Source organism: Lichenostomus cassidix, chromosome 17, assembly GCF_008360975.1.
Source record: "Lichenostomus cassidix isolate B80296 chromosome 17, HeHo_3.0, whole genome shotgun sequence".
NCBI lineage: Eukaryota > Metazoa > Chordata > Aves > Passeriformes > Meliphagidae > Lichenostomus > Lichenostomus cassidix.
In genome coordinates this window covers 3,004,401-3,017,622 of record NC_139497.1, presented here as the reverse complement: position 1 = coordinate 3,017,622, position 13,222 = coordinate 3,004,401, and the positions used below count along the sequence as shown (strand labels likewise).

The following is a 13,222-nucleotide window of genomic DNA, read 5'->3' as shown; positions in this document are numbered from 1 at the left end:
GGGTGAGCCCAGTAGGAATAATTTTTAATGGAGTAATTTTTAATGGAGTTATTTTTAATGGATAATTTTTAAGGTTCCTTCCATCCCAGTAGGAAGTGGATAATTTTTAAAGTCCCTTCCATCCCAGTAGGACCTGGATGAGCTTTAAGATCCTTTCCATCCCAGTAGAACTGGATAATTTTTATGGTCCCTTCCAGCCCAGGAGGAACTGGATGAGCTTTAAGATCCCTTCCATCCCCAGTAGGAAATGGATGATCTTTAAGGTCTCTTCCATCCCAATCCCTTCTGGGATCTCAGGATTTCTCTCCTGCCCCTTCCCTTTCTGCACCCCAAGCTGCTCTCCAGTCTCTCTTGCTCCCCACCTCCCCCAAATCCTCTTTTTCCCTCTGCATCCCAGACCTCCCCCAGAGCCAGAGGTGGGAATGAAACCCAGAGCCCTCTGGATCGTTGGGAACAACACCTCCAAGGCAGACTGGGACCCTTTTTTCCTTTTTTCACACAGGGCTGAGTAAAAACCCAGCAAGTGCCTCCACTTGAGCGAGTTCTTAAACGAGGAACTCAAGCCAAGAGCTTTGCTTTACTCCACATTTTCCTCTCTGACAGAGACCCCCTCACTATCCACCCTCACGTGGGCGGCACAGGCAGCAGAAGCTGATCTTGTTCCCCAATTTTCCAGAGATGAAAGGGAAATAAATCAACGGGAAAGCAGAGCCAGGGAACGGCGTCGCTCCGTGCAGAGCGGGAAGACACAAAGGAGAGACTCTGTGCCGGGCTTGTAATGAGGGGGAATCTGGTTTTAAACTATCCCTGATGGTTCACACATATGTCATTGAAAAATGACTCCTCCAGGAAAAAGCCAGCCCTGCAGCTCGGGGTTATTAGCAGATTATTTGATTTGGAGGGAGAGGGGAAACTTGGAACGGCGTGAGCGCGAGGTGGTGACATCAGGGGATGGGGAAAGGCAGCACTGAGTGGAACGGGAAGGAAAATGGGGAATTGGAGTTTGTGGTCAGCTGTGCACAGCCACAAGGAGGAAAGGAAGGCTGGGCAGCCTTTGGCAGCCTCGAATTTGGGATTATGAGGAGTTTTTGGAGGCTGCGCCTCCTCTCCAAGGGAAACTCTGCTGTTTCCTATGGAAAAGGCAGCCTGGATTGCAGGGCTCTGCTCAGATCCTGGGCTGGGGTTAGGACACCAGCCAGGCTGTGGGGATGTCACCTTGGTCAGGTGACAGCTGGGAGGTGGTGGCACTGGGGACAGCCAGGCTGGCCTGGGCTACCTGGTGCTCAGAGAGCAGAGGAGGACAAGGGGAAATGGGGTCTTGGGTTCCTTCCAGGGATTCCTAATGAGTGGGATGAGGAAAATGGAGAACATCTCTTGTTGAGGCTGCCCTATGGAGTGCAGGGCATTGAGCTCCAGAAAGGCAGAGTTATTTGGGGTACCCCACAAACAAAACCAGGGGATTCTTTGGAAATTGCTTATGGCTCCATCCCCTCCCCATCCCAGCATTATTAACTGCCAGGGCCAGGGCTGGCACGGCAGGGCACACAATGGCAGCCATTCATTTTGTCCCATTCACTTCTCCCAGGCCTGGGCTGGGCTTTTGTGGGGTTTTTCTTTTGCTTTTATTTTCTTTAAATTTCCACGCTGGACACTGAAGGTCAGGCTGACCCTGTCCCCCTTTGTGTAAATGCCTCCCACAATGTGCAGGCCATGAGTTAATGCAGCTTTCCAGAGGGCCTGAATGAGGTTTTTTTGGGATGCTGTCCGTGGGACTGAGCCTGGCTGGCACATGGGACACTCGGGGTGGCTCTTGGGGACAACACCACCCTGTCCCCTCGCTTTGTCCCTGCATGGAAATTTCTTTTCCAGACTGTCAAGATGAGGCTAAAATTGCAAAATCCCATTTCTAGGTGCTTCCTGAGTTATCCTGTTTAAGCATATCCAGGGAAGCAAACGTTTTGAGCAAGGATAAAGAGTTTTTTTTTTTTTTTTTTGGTGAACAGTCTCATTTGCTGCTTCAGAAGCATAATCTGACTTGATGCTTCAATTAGGGAACAAAACCACTCCGTGTGAATGTACCTGAGCCAAATCAGCTCCAACTGGAAAACAATGGGAAGAAACTGCTGGAAAAACTGCTGCTGGGGGTGTTTTTCACACTGGTGGTTCTGTGAAAGCTTTGGAATAGAGAATAACTTTAAAAAAAGGCAAAAAGGAAACTGTATTCAAATTCTGGAGGGATAGATTTGGGGAATATCTGAGGGATAGATTTGGGGGTTTTTGAGGGATCTCTTGCCATGAAGTCACTCTCAGGGGGGTGGGATTAATATTATAAACAGCTGGAAGGTGCCTTGATTAAAAAATACCTCAAAACTCCGTTTTGAGCAGCTTTTAAAGCATTCCTTTCAAAGCCACCCTCTAGATTTCCACTAGGAATTCATCATCTGGAGGAGGAGAACAAAAAAAACAGCTGTTCAGTGACCACAGCATCGAGCTGTGGATGTAAAAGCAGTGACAGCACAGCACATGCTGATTGTGGGGCCTCTATTCTTAGGGCCCAGGGCTGTAATTTGTGTGCAGAACGACACAAATGCTGATTTGGAACTTCCAAATGAGGAGTTGGGAGGCAGAAATCACAGAGTGCCAGGCTGCTGTGTGGTCACAGGGGGGAAAAAATAACTCCAGGAGTTTGATGCTTGGGGTGTTGGGAGAGGCAGGAATGATTCCAAGTGTGTTTGGGAGAGGTAGGAATGATTCCAGGTGTGTTTGGGAGAGGCAGGAATGATTCCAGGTGTGTTTGGGAGAGGCAGGAATGATTCCAAGTGTGTTTGGAGAGGCAGGAATGATTCCAGGTGTGTTTGGGAGAAGCAGGAATGGTTCCAAGTGGTTTGGGAGAGGCAGGAATGGTTCCAAGTGTGTTGGGAGAGGCAGGAATGATTCCAAGTGTGTTTGGGAGAGGCAGGAAGGATTCCAGGTAGGTTTGGAGAGGTAGGAATGATTCCAAGTGTGTTGTAACCACTGCCAAGGCTCAGCTGAGGTCGCCCAGGTGGCTGTGCCATTCTGGATGTGACTCCAGGTATCCTCTGCATCCCATGAAATCCCTCTAAAATCTGGTTTAGCTGAGACTAACCACCCTCCCTTTCCTCCCCCATTTTCCTTGGGGCTGGAAAATCGAGGAGAGCAGGGAGTTTTCCACGTTTAGCCACCGAGGCAAGGCGAAGTGCTCATTTTGTGGTGGCTCAGCTCATCTTCTCCCAGCAGCTGTGGGAACTGGGGAAGCTCAGAGATGCTCTGAGATCAGCCAGGCTGAGATTCCTTCTAATTTGTGTCTCGTGGTGGCTGCAGCTTCTGGTAGGGACATGAAAGGGGTGGTGGGGATGTGAAAGAGATGCTTTGGGTCTGATGTGGATGGGATCAGAGGAGAGCTCACCACAGCCTCCCCCAGCCAGTGCTCTGGGAGGATTTCTTTTCCCGAGCTGTCTGTTTCCATGACATTTATAGCAGTTTAATTATCCCGAGCCTTTTCTCCCTGTCAGGAGTGATTGAAATCAGCCCTGAGACGGAGGAGTTATTGGGATGGACAGACCCACCTGCAGCTGCACAGGGGGATCACCCAGGGCTGCTTTTTGGGGGGGAAAAGCAGCCAAAAAAATGCATTTCTGTCCTAATGAATTCATTAGAGGAGAGTGCTGCCTCATGGCTTGCTTTAAACCTCCAAACTGACTAACTCCATGTGGTTTCTGGTGTCCACAGGGGGAATATTTAGGGATGAGCTGCTGTAAACACAGAGTGGGTGGATTCTTTAGTAGAGGTGTTTCCCTCTAGTAAATCCCTACAAGAGCTCTACTCCAGGTATTTCCTCTTGATGCCTTAATGGGGTTTACCTGAAACAGTGGCCAGACAGGGTTAGGAGAATAAAAAGACAAATTTCTTAAAGGCCTTTAGGTACATTTAGGACAGACAAAGCCTACTTGAGTCAAAGCTGGAGAGGGGAAAAGCCAGTCAGACTCTTTGCCATGTTTCTGGGAGTTTGGGAGCAGCCAAAGAAAACCAAGGGGTTTTCTGGTTTTTTGGAAGGGTTTTCTGCACTCAGGGTTTTTTACCTTTTTTTCACTTTTTTCCCCTGAAATAGAATGGACAGCTTTGCCCAGCAGCTCCAAACTAAGCCAGCAGAGGAGTTATTTCTCCCAGTCCAGCCTGGTTTGTGGTATGGATTCATTAGATTCAGATTAAATCCAAATTCAATCCATTGCAAGGTTTCCATCCCAGGGCAGTGAGAACCTCTGGTGACTCCATCCTGTGATCCTGCAGGAGTGACAGAAACCTCTCACAAGTCCCAAACCTGGGGGGTTTTCCCTCTCTCAGTGGAGGAGCTGGTTGAGGTCAGTGCTTGACCTCTGTAGATATCAAATCTACAAATATCCATTCTGAAATCCCCAAAATCAGCCTCAGCCCCATGCTCATGACATCACTGAGATCTCTAAGTTTTATCAGCATCCAAGGGACACACAGGTATGGCCAGCTGCATGTGTGGACAGAAATAAACCACTTTTTAAGGGTGACCCACCCTGCAGCTGCTGCTTTAGGGAGAAAATCCTCACTTCGACGTGAGGAAATCTGAACTGCAGCGGTGCAGTTTAATAAAAACCTGTGGTTCAGGTTCCTGCTCCTTCACATGTGTTTCCAATCTGCTGGGGGGGCTCAGACCATCTGCTCAGAGCACACAGTTAGAAAAAAGAAAAAAGTTTCAAACCGCTCGTTTTTGCGAATGTAAAGACCGCCTTTGCTCTCAGGTTTCATTTTTCCTATTGTGATGTTCCCTTTTTATTGGGGTGGGGAGAGGTGGGACTTTTCAGGGGGCTCTTCTTTTCTTTCTTTCCATTCTTTTCCCCTTCAAAAACCTGATCTGCACCATTATTTTCCCCCCTCTTTGCAAGAGAGCTGCAGAAACCTCTATATTATGATTTTTTTGCCTGTGTTAGCACAGTGCTTGGCCAGGCTGTAGGGAAGAGGTGAATATAAAGCAGCTTTTTGTCACAGCAGCTCCTCTCCCAGTCCAGCCACCTTTCCAGACTGGGGAAACCATTCAGTGCCATCCTGCTTTCCACAGCCAGAAACTGATTGTTTTGCACCCAAAAAAATCCTGGGAGATAAATTGTGGTTTGCTTAACAGACATAAATATATAAAAATAGCCAGCGGAGTGTCTGAGCGGGTTGTTGATTTAAGGATTTCTCTCTCTCTCTCTGGGTGTTTTTAGCAGCTCTTTGTATTTGCTTTATTATTTTTTTTAAAGGCACCTTGGCTGCCTTTTCCTTTTCCTGCAGTCCCCACTGCTTGGCTGATTTTCCCTGGATGTACCTTCCCATCCCATAGGAGTGGTTTGTGAGGAGAAATGCAGAAAAATCCAATTTTCAAGAAGGATCTCAACTCCTTCCCCTCCTCCTGCAGGGACAGGACACTCAACCCACTCTCCAGTTTTCCCTCCTCGTGTTCCTTGCCTCAAATCTTCCCATTTTCTGCAGAAAATCCCAGCTGTGGCTGTAGTGCAGCCTGGCTCTGTCCCATCCCAACCCTGCTGAGGGATGTTGTGCCCTTCCTGCAGCGCTTGGAAAACAGAGAAAAAACTGGGAAATGCACTGCTAGGATGGCCCTGCAGTAAATACTTTGCAGGTTTGATGTTTTCTGAGCTCCTGCCAGCACCACCTGGTTTTTTTTTCTGAGCTGCCTCTGCCTCAAGGATTGTTTTGCTCTCTGCAAATTTGCTTTGCTCTCTGCCCTGTGTCCCCAAAGTTCCTGGATCTTCATTAAATGACACCTTGCTAATTGGCCTTAGCTGGATTTTTCCACTCATCTGGTAAATTTTCCAACAAAATCTCATTTTCCAAGGTCTGGGCACTGGCACAGAACTGGGGAAGATGGATTGCCTGTGGAAGAAATGCTCATTTCTGGGTCAGGGTGGGGTAACCCAGGGCATGGTGGGCATGGGGTGCTTCATGCCAGCACTGTGTCCCCTCAGGCAGGCAGGGCTGAGGCTGGGAAAGCTGAAATACAGAGCCTGAAGCAGCCCCAGAGCTTTTGGGGACCTTCAGAGGGGTGATTGGATGTCTTTGTGAAAGGATGGAGGTCTCACTTAGGCCATGTGGCTGGGGATGAAGCAGTGCTGGCAGGAGAGGGATGGGGAGATGGGGCAGGGAGGATGTGTGGGGAGGCTGGAGCTCCTGCCCCATCATTAAATATCCATTTCAGCCTGCTTTATCTCTTTTATCTTCCCTTTCCTGTTCTCCTCAGGTCTCTCCATGAGCAGCTGTGAGGCAGGGGTGGCACTGAGTGCAGCAGAGAGCTGGGGAAAGGGGAATTCAGAGCTATCCCAGGGGATGGCAGGGAGAAGAAAGGCTCTGGGCTATCAGGATTTGGTGAGGATTGCAGGGAAAGTGACAGGGAGAAGCCAAGAAAATCATCCCCCATTGAGGGTGGGGAGCTGGAGGGGTGGCTGGACTTTATAAAGCAACCATGTCAATAATCCATGCTGCTGGTTGTCTGTGGGAATCAGCTCTGTGTTGCCAGAAAAGGATTTTGGATAAACTCTGGGTTCCCAGTTCCTCAGGGTTGTGCCTGTGGGGAGTGTTTGCTTTAGGGGTTATCTGGGGTTGGGATGGGAAGGATCCACCTGGGAATGACCCTTGTGTTGGTGTCTCCTGCCCTGCCATGAGTCCTTGACTGCTGTTTGGGTGTTGGCAGAGCCACAGCTTCTCCAGGAGAGCTCTCCAGAATTAGCAAAGCCATCTGGCTTTTGTTCTCCTCGGAGGGAATGGCTTGTCCTTCCCTTCCTGTGAGGAGTCCTTGCTGAGCTGCTCCACAGTCGGATTTGGGATAGCCACAGGCAGACCCACAGCGTTCTGTGGGCTCTGCAAGCAGCCCTGTGCTCCAAAAAACCTCTTAATTTTAAGGCATGAGTCTTAATTTAGTCTTCAGAAACAGCCATGAGGCTGCTGATCCAAGGATCCAGCAGTTTTGGGTGGAATAAATAGGATTTGGTCTCAGCCAGCTGTGTTGGAGCAGGGCTGGGTGTTGGGGACAGCGTGGGGATGAGGGAAAGGGACAAGCAGGGAACCTCATTTCCCTGCCCCACTCCTTCAAAGCCAGCACTCACAGCGAGTTAATGCATCCTCACACGGTAGGAAATTGAGTTCCTCCCTGGGACTGTAAAATAGAAAGGTTGAGAAATTACCAGCGAGGTTAATTACTGTCGGGCCTGAGGGCTGATTTCCTCCTCGCTGCTGTGGTCAGGAGAAGAGGCTCGTGGGCTGAGCTGGTGATTGCTGTGTTTGTGCTCTGCAAGCTCAACACAGGGATGCTGCAGCCTGGTGGGGATCCAGGAATGGGCTGAGGAGGTTTTGGGATCCCCAGCTGGAGATGCCATGAGGAGAGACAACTTTACCAGCCCTGGAGAGGGTTTGGAGCTGTGTTTAGGTCTGGTGATGCTTCTAAAGCTGTTTATTCCCAGGAGGGCTGGGCAGAGGATGCTCTCTGAGTGCTCAGAGCAGCAGGAGCTGATTTTCTGTTCTTGTGGTGCCTGGAGCCCCAGAGGGGAGCAGCAGAGCAGCTCCATCCATCCTGCAGCCCCTCTGAGCACGATGGGGACACAAACACCCAGCTGCATTCAGCCAAACCACCAGGAATTTGTAGCTGAGTCACGGTTGTGTTCAAGTCAAGCTTTTTTATTTTTAAATGTAGTATTATTTAGCCAGAGTTCCAACAATTACCTTCCCATTTTGCAGTGCAGAAGCTCTGGAAACCCCAAGGAGGCCCTTGAGGCTGCTCTGCCTGGTGAGGTCACTGGTGTTTGTGGCTGCTCAGGACACAGGGACAGGGACTGGAGGGGTGAGGAGGCTTTTTTGACCCCATTGTTGCAGTTTTGCTGCTTTTCTGGAGCTGCTGTGTTTCCAGGAGGGACTCTGGGGTGATGCCAGGATGGCAAAGGATGCTCTGAGCACTGATTTTTGGGGTTTCCATGCTGACAGAGCCATGGGGATTCCTCTTTGCTGGTGTGTCCAACACCCTTTCACTCCAGGCTGGAGCAGGGCAGCTGCTGTGTCCTCAGCAGTGACAATCCACGGGAAGTGCTGGTGACAGGATTTATCAAATGGAACATCTGAGGGCTGGCAGGCTTTCTCCAGGACAGGGATTAGGGGTTTGGGAGGTTTGCTGCTGCCTGGGATCTCTGAGCTCCCACTGACCCCCTGCCACTCCTCAACTCCCAGCAGGGTTTGGGGTTATGGATCCAGGGAGTTTGTCAGGATAAACATCAATGATTCCCAATAATTGTGAAGTTTTTGTGTTCCTACGGTGCATCCTGGGCATGTGTTTATCCAGTTGAAATGCAGGAGTTTCCAAAAGCTGGATTTACTCTCAGGGATGTTGAACCTCTCAGATTTTTGGGGTGATGCCCTAACCCAAGAGTCCAGTTAATTCTGAGTGAGAGCCCTAAAGAATCCCAGGATTTAGGGAGCTGCTGCCAGTGCCAGATGAAGTCAGTCTGATTATCCTCTCCAGCTGGTTTTTTTTTTTCGTTGAACCACAACGATTCCTGAGTTACTGCAGTTGATGTCATTGGAAGTGATGTGACATTTTTTGCACGCATATAGAATAAGTGTTAAAAAATGCTCCAGAAAGAGGTTTTCCAGCCCTGTCTGGGAGCTGGCTGGGGAGTTGAGTTAAACTGGATTGATGGAACTTAATCCATAAAGCAAATGAGTCATCAGGCATAAATGGCTTTACCATAAATGTCAGACAGATCCTCACTGGTCCTGACAGTTAGCACTTCCATCTGTTTGGTGGAGCAAATAAAACCCTCACAATTCACTGTGCTTTTCATAAATGTGCTGTCCTGCCTCTTCCTCTTCACCAGAAGCTTTAGGAATAATGGCCAAAATGTGGTTTATCCCCCTTTTTTAAAACGCTGCTCCTTCTGACGATGAAACTGTGGTTATTCACAAGCAAAAAAAAATAGATTTTTTTTTATTCTCCACTTCAGATTTTTTTTGTTGAACCAGCAAAACACAACTGAGCTCAGCCTCTGGATGCTCCCAAGTCTTCCAGTCGCTGGAGAACTTTCCTGAACCTCATGCCCAACTCATTCAGAGGCTAAAAAAAGAACCTTACCCACTCTGTGGGTGGCTGGAGGAAGCTCCTGGTGCCTTCCACAGAGGAACACCAGAGCGTTTCTGTCTTGCTCCCTGACTCAAATACCTCATTAATTGCAAATAAGTCTTTGATTTGGCTGGTCAGGTCTTTAAATCACTTTATTGGTGCAGCTGTGAGTTCTCCCTCCTGGAAAACCTCACGGAGCTGCGTGTGTGGATTAACGGCATCTTCGTTAGCGCCGCAAAAACCCGACACTGCCCTGGGCAGGAGAGAGGCTTTGGGTGGTTTGTGACCAAAACAGGGAGAGAAATGGACACTTGAGGAGGGAGCAGGAGCAGGGCTGGCTGCTCTTTGTCCAACAGGGATCCCCTGGATCCCTGGGCACGATTTATTAGCAGCAGCACACTCGAGAGGACACCAAAGCCTCCCCAAGCTGCCGGCGCGGCTCGCTGCGTTCCAAGTCAGCTTTTTAAATCAAAGAAATGGGGCTCTTGACAGCAGAGCTTTGTGCAGCCTTTGTGAGGTGCAGATAGCGGGGCTTTTTACAGCAGCCTAAATTAGCCCATTTTATTGTCTGGCGCTGAGGGATGAGGTCAATTGAGTGGGAATCTCGCTAACAAGGTTTTTACTCCTGTCTGCTCTTTACAAGTGTTGCCACGGGGGATCTCCCAGTGCTGGGTGATTGCTGGTAATGGGACACAGATGAATGGGCTGGGGACCCCCTGGGCTCTGCTCCTTCCCTCCCCTGAGCTCTGCTCCTCAGCCCCGTGCTGGAATTCGGGTGTCTCTCATTCCTCTCAGATTTGGGAGCCTCGGCTCTCCCAGATTTTGCAGTCTGCTGGAACAACAAGAGAAGGATGAACTTTGGGCAGGGTGATTGATTGGCTTTGAAAAGGGAAGGGGGAAATGGCAGCCCTCATGCTGGTGAAGCGTGGTGAGCCCTGAAGGAGCCGTCTGACGCTTTTTCCTGGCGCTCCCCACATCCCCCATTTATTCAGTTACGCACCGATTTTCCCAGGTTCTTGACCCAGAATGAGCAGGAAGCTCCCCCTGCTCAGCCTCCCCCTCTCCCTCAGCACAAACTGTGGCGCCCACGCTGCTCTTTGGTGTGTTGAGGTTGAGTTTTCTGCTGTGGACTTGCAGGTTGGTTTTTTTTTTCTGTGCACTCCAAGGCACTGCAGTGCCCTGAGGATGCTCAAACTCCTGCAGGGAAGCAGGATGGGATGGAGCCAGGATTTATCCCCATGCATAGCTCAGGAGCTGCCACGAGCTGAGCCTAAAAACAAACCCAACTTCAGCAAATTCTCTTCTGCTTAACCTTTGCCACTGCGTTTAGCCAAGATGCCTTTCCTTGCTTTATCTGTTCCTTGAGGAAACGCAGCTCCAGCCCTGCTCACTTATGGGATGCAGCCTATCAGCTCTCCAGGAGGTGTAAATCCAACCTTATCAGGGGGGAAAAAAGCTTTTTCAGCCTGCCCTGCCTCTTGGAGACAAGTACCAGGTCTGCTTTGGGGCTGCTTTGTCTCAGCTTATCCCAACAATGCCAAACACTTCCCATCTTCCCGTGGAAAACTTGGAGCTTTAGGCACCTGAGGGAGGGAGGGAAGGACATCAGTGGCTTAGCTGGGGTGTCAGGGAGGGCTGGCTGAGGTTCTGTGTGCAGAAATAGCTGCTGGAAGAGTTCTTCACATCAGCTACTTGAAGCTAATCTCCTTGGCCAGGTTGGGCATTCCCTGCTGGAGGGAATTCCAAAGGAACAGGCAGGTTTGGAGCTCTGGAATGCTTTTGGAGACAGGGATGGGGATATAAAATAGAGTTGGGTAACCCCCTGGCACCCCCAGGAGCTCCTCAGGGTTGGTGATGTCCTGGAGGTCACAGCATAGCTCAGTTCCCATGTGGGTCCCACTGGCAGAGCTGCTTGGAAAAGGGAAATATTCTACAAGGCAAAAAAAAAAAAACTTGGCGTTTTTTATTTTCCCAACACTCTGTGCCCATTTTTGGTGGTTACATTGCAAAAGGAAAAAAAGAAAAGTTGGAATAGTAATGGCAGAACTGCTCTGTGGATTTGTTAAAAAAAAATATTAAAAGGGAAAGGGAAGGCAAGATGTTTCTCGTTTTTAAAAATGGAAAATCGAAAACCACTTTGCAGACGTTTCTGTTAATTTTGTAAAGGTTATTCACTGGAAACAATGACCAATGAGCTTCAGTGAGGGCTGATTGAGGGGTGACTGGTGTGGGTCTGAGAGGTGCCCAGATGTTCTGTGAGCTGCGGGGAGGGAAGTGACAAGTGGCAATGGAGGAGGGAACTCCAGGAAACTCCTTCCCCTCAGTGCTGATGTGTCCAGAGCCCTATGGTCCTGGAAAACTCCTTTCCCAGAGGATCTCTGCCCAAAATGGGAACAGCACCTTTATTTTGGGAAGTCAGTGGGACACATCCATGGGAGCTCCCCGTGGATCCAGCGACACCAAGGCAGATTTGGCCATCATTTCAAAAATATCCTTTTCCACAGGGCTGTTTGCCAGTCTGGCCAGGCTCCCTTTGGAGCTTCTGGTTCCTATTACTGCCCAAATCATCCTCCCAGTTCTGCTGTAACGCTCCTGCTTTTCCCCCTGATGCTTTAGCCATGTTTGTCTATTATTAAATAAGATTTTTTTTTTCCCTCCCCTAATTAAAGTATCAGCTCTAACCATCCAAGTAGTAAAGTCTTATGTAACTGTCTGCTGAATGAACTGGATTTTGGCATCGTGGCTGAGCAGCGTGGTGGCTCTTTAGGAAAATAAAGAGCAATTTCTGCTCTGACCTTGGGGCTGTGGCTGTGCTGGGCTCTGTTTGCTCTGTGCAAGTGCTTCATTAACCAACCCCTGCCTAACGAGCTTCCTCTGCACCTGGTTTTTAATAATCCACTGCAATCCCTCTCCCTTTGGCTCTTTTCTTGGATTATCAGGTGGATTTCTGATCTCTCTCTGTGTTTGCTGCTCTGTCTGGGTGGAACATGGAGGTGAGATGATGTAAAAACAGGGTGATGACTTTTGTGGGAGGAGCAGAGAAGTTTTGAGGCCAATAAGCAGCTTTTTGGAGTGGCCAGGGTGACTTTGCAGAGCTGCACCAGGACCAGGTGGAAAGGAGTTGTTTTATTGTCCTCAGGATGCTGCTGATTTGGGGGGTTTAGAGCTCTTTTCTCTTATTTTTCCTGCACCCACCTTGCCTGGGGCTGTCAGTGCTGCTGCAGTGCTGTTGTGCTGGGTGATTTGTGGTTTGGGGAGGTGAGTTTGGGACTGGGGGTGAAGCACAGTGAGTTCACACCCAAGACAAGCAGCTTCTCCCTGAGCACAGAGGTTTTCCCGGGCACCTCTCATGTGTCACCAAGGTGGCCACATGTTTTTCTTTTAATTTCCACGTGTTCCTGGCTCGGACTGCAGCTTTTTCTGATGTCTCCACGTGCACCACCCACCCCTGACCCCGTGTTTGCTCCCTGCAGGGTGACATCCAGCAGCTCCTGATCGTGGCAGACCCTCGAGCAGCCCTGGAGTACTGCGAGCACTACAGCCCCGACTGTGACACTGCCATCCCCGACTCCCCCCAGTCCCAGGACCCCAACCAGGATGAATACGTGAGTCTCTCCTGGGGTTTGGGTGTGTTTTGGGGCGTAAAAACAAATATTTGGGTTCATTTCACACTCGAAAACACGTGGCTCCTTCCTCCCGCTCGGCATCGCCGAGACTCATCTCTGACATCCAAGACAGAGCTTCTTTTTAGGATTTGATGAGCTTCTTTTTAGGATCTGCAGGTTCTGGGGTTTGGCTGTTGCCCTTGGGAGTTTCCCTTCTGTCTGCAATCCTCCCATTTCCAAAGACTGAAAAGAACATTCACTCGGAGCTCAGAAACACAGGAGAGACAACAGGAGCCAAGTGTGGAAAATAGACCTTCCCTGGCAGGCTCAGTGCTGTCCAGAACAGGCACCTGTTTCTAAATTTTCAAATTGTACTGTTGAACTTGTAAAAGGATTAAACAGCTCTTTCTCAATATGCTGTGAAACAACAGGTGTTAAAGGAGAGGGGAAATATTTTTGCCCCTGGATT

The 13,222-nt window shown here is 49.5% G+C and overlaps 1 protein-coding gene across 3 annotated transcripts in view; it reads left to right on the top strand.

The window, feature by feature from the left end:
* Window positions 1-13,222, top strand: part of COL5A1 (collagen type V alpha 1 chain) — a 134,629-nt gene that overhangs the window by 44,700 nt on the left and 76,707 nt on the right. For all 3 annotated transcript variants that reach the window (XM_085076863.1, XM_085076862.1, XM_085076861.1), the window contains exon 5: window positions 12,622-12,753. In XM_085076863.1, the coding sequence (XP_084932989.1) occupies window positions 12,622-12,753 (132 nt within the window). The remainder of the gene's footprint in view (window positions 1-12,621; window positions 12,754-13,222) is intronic.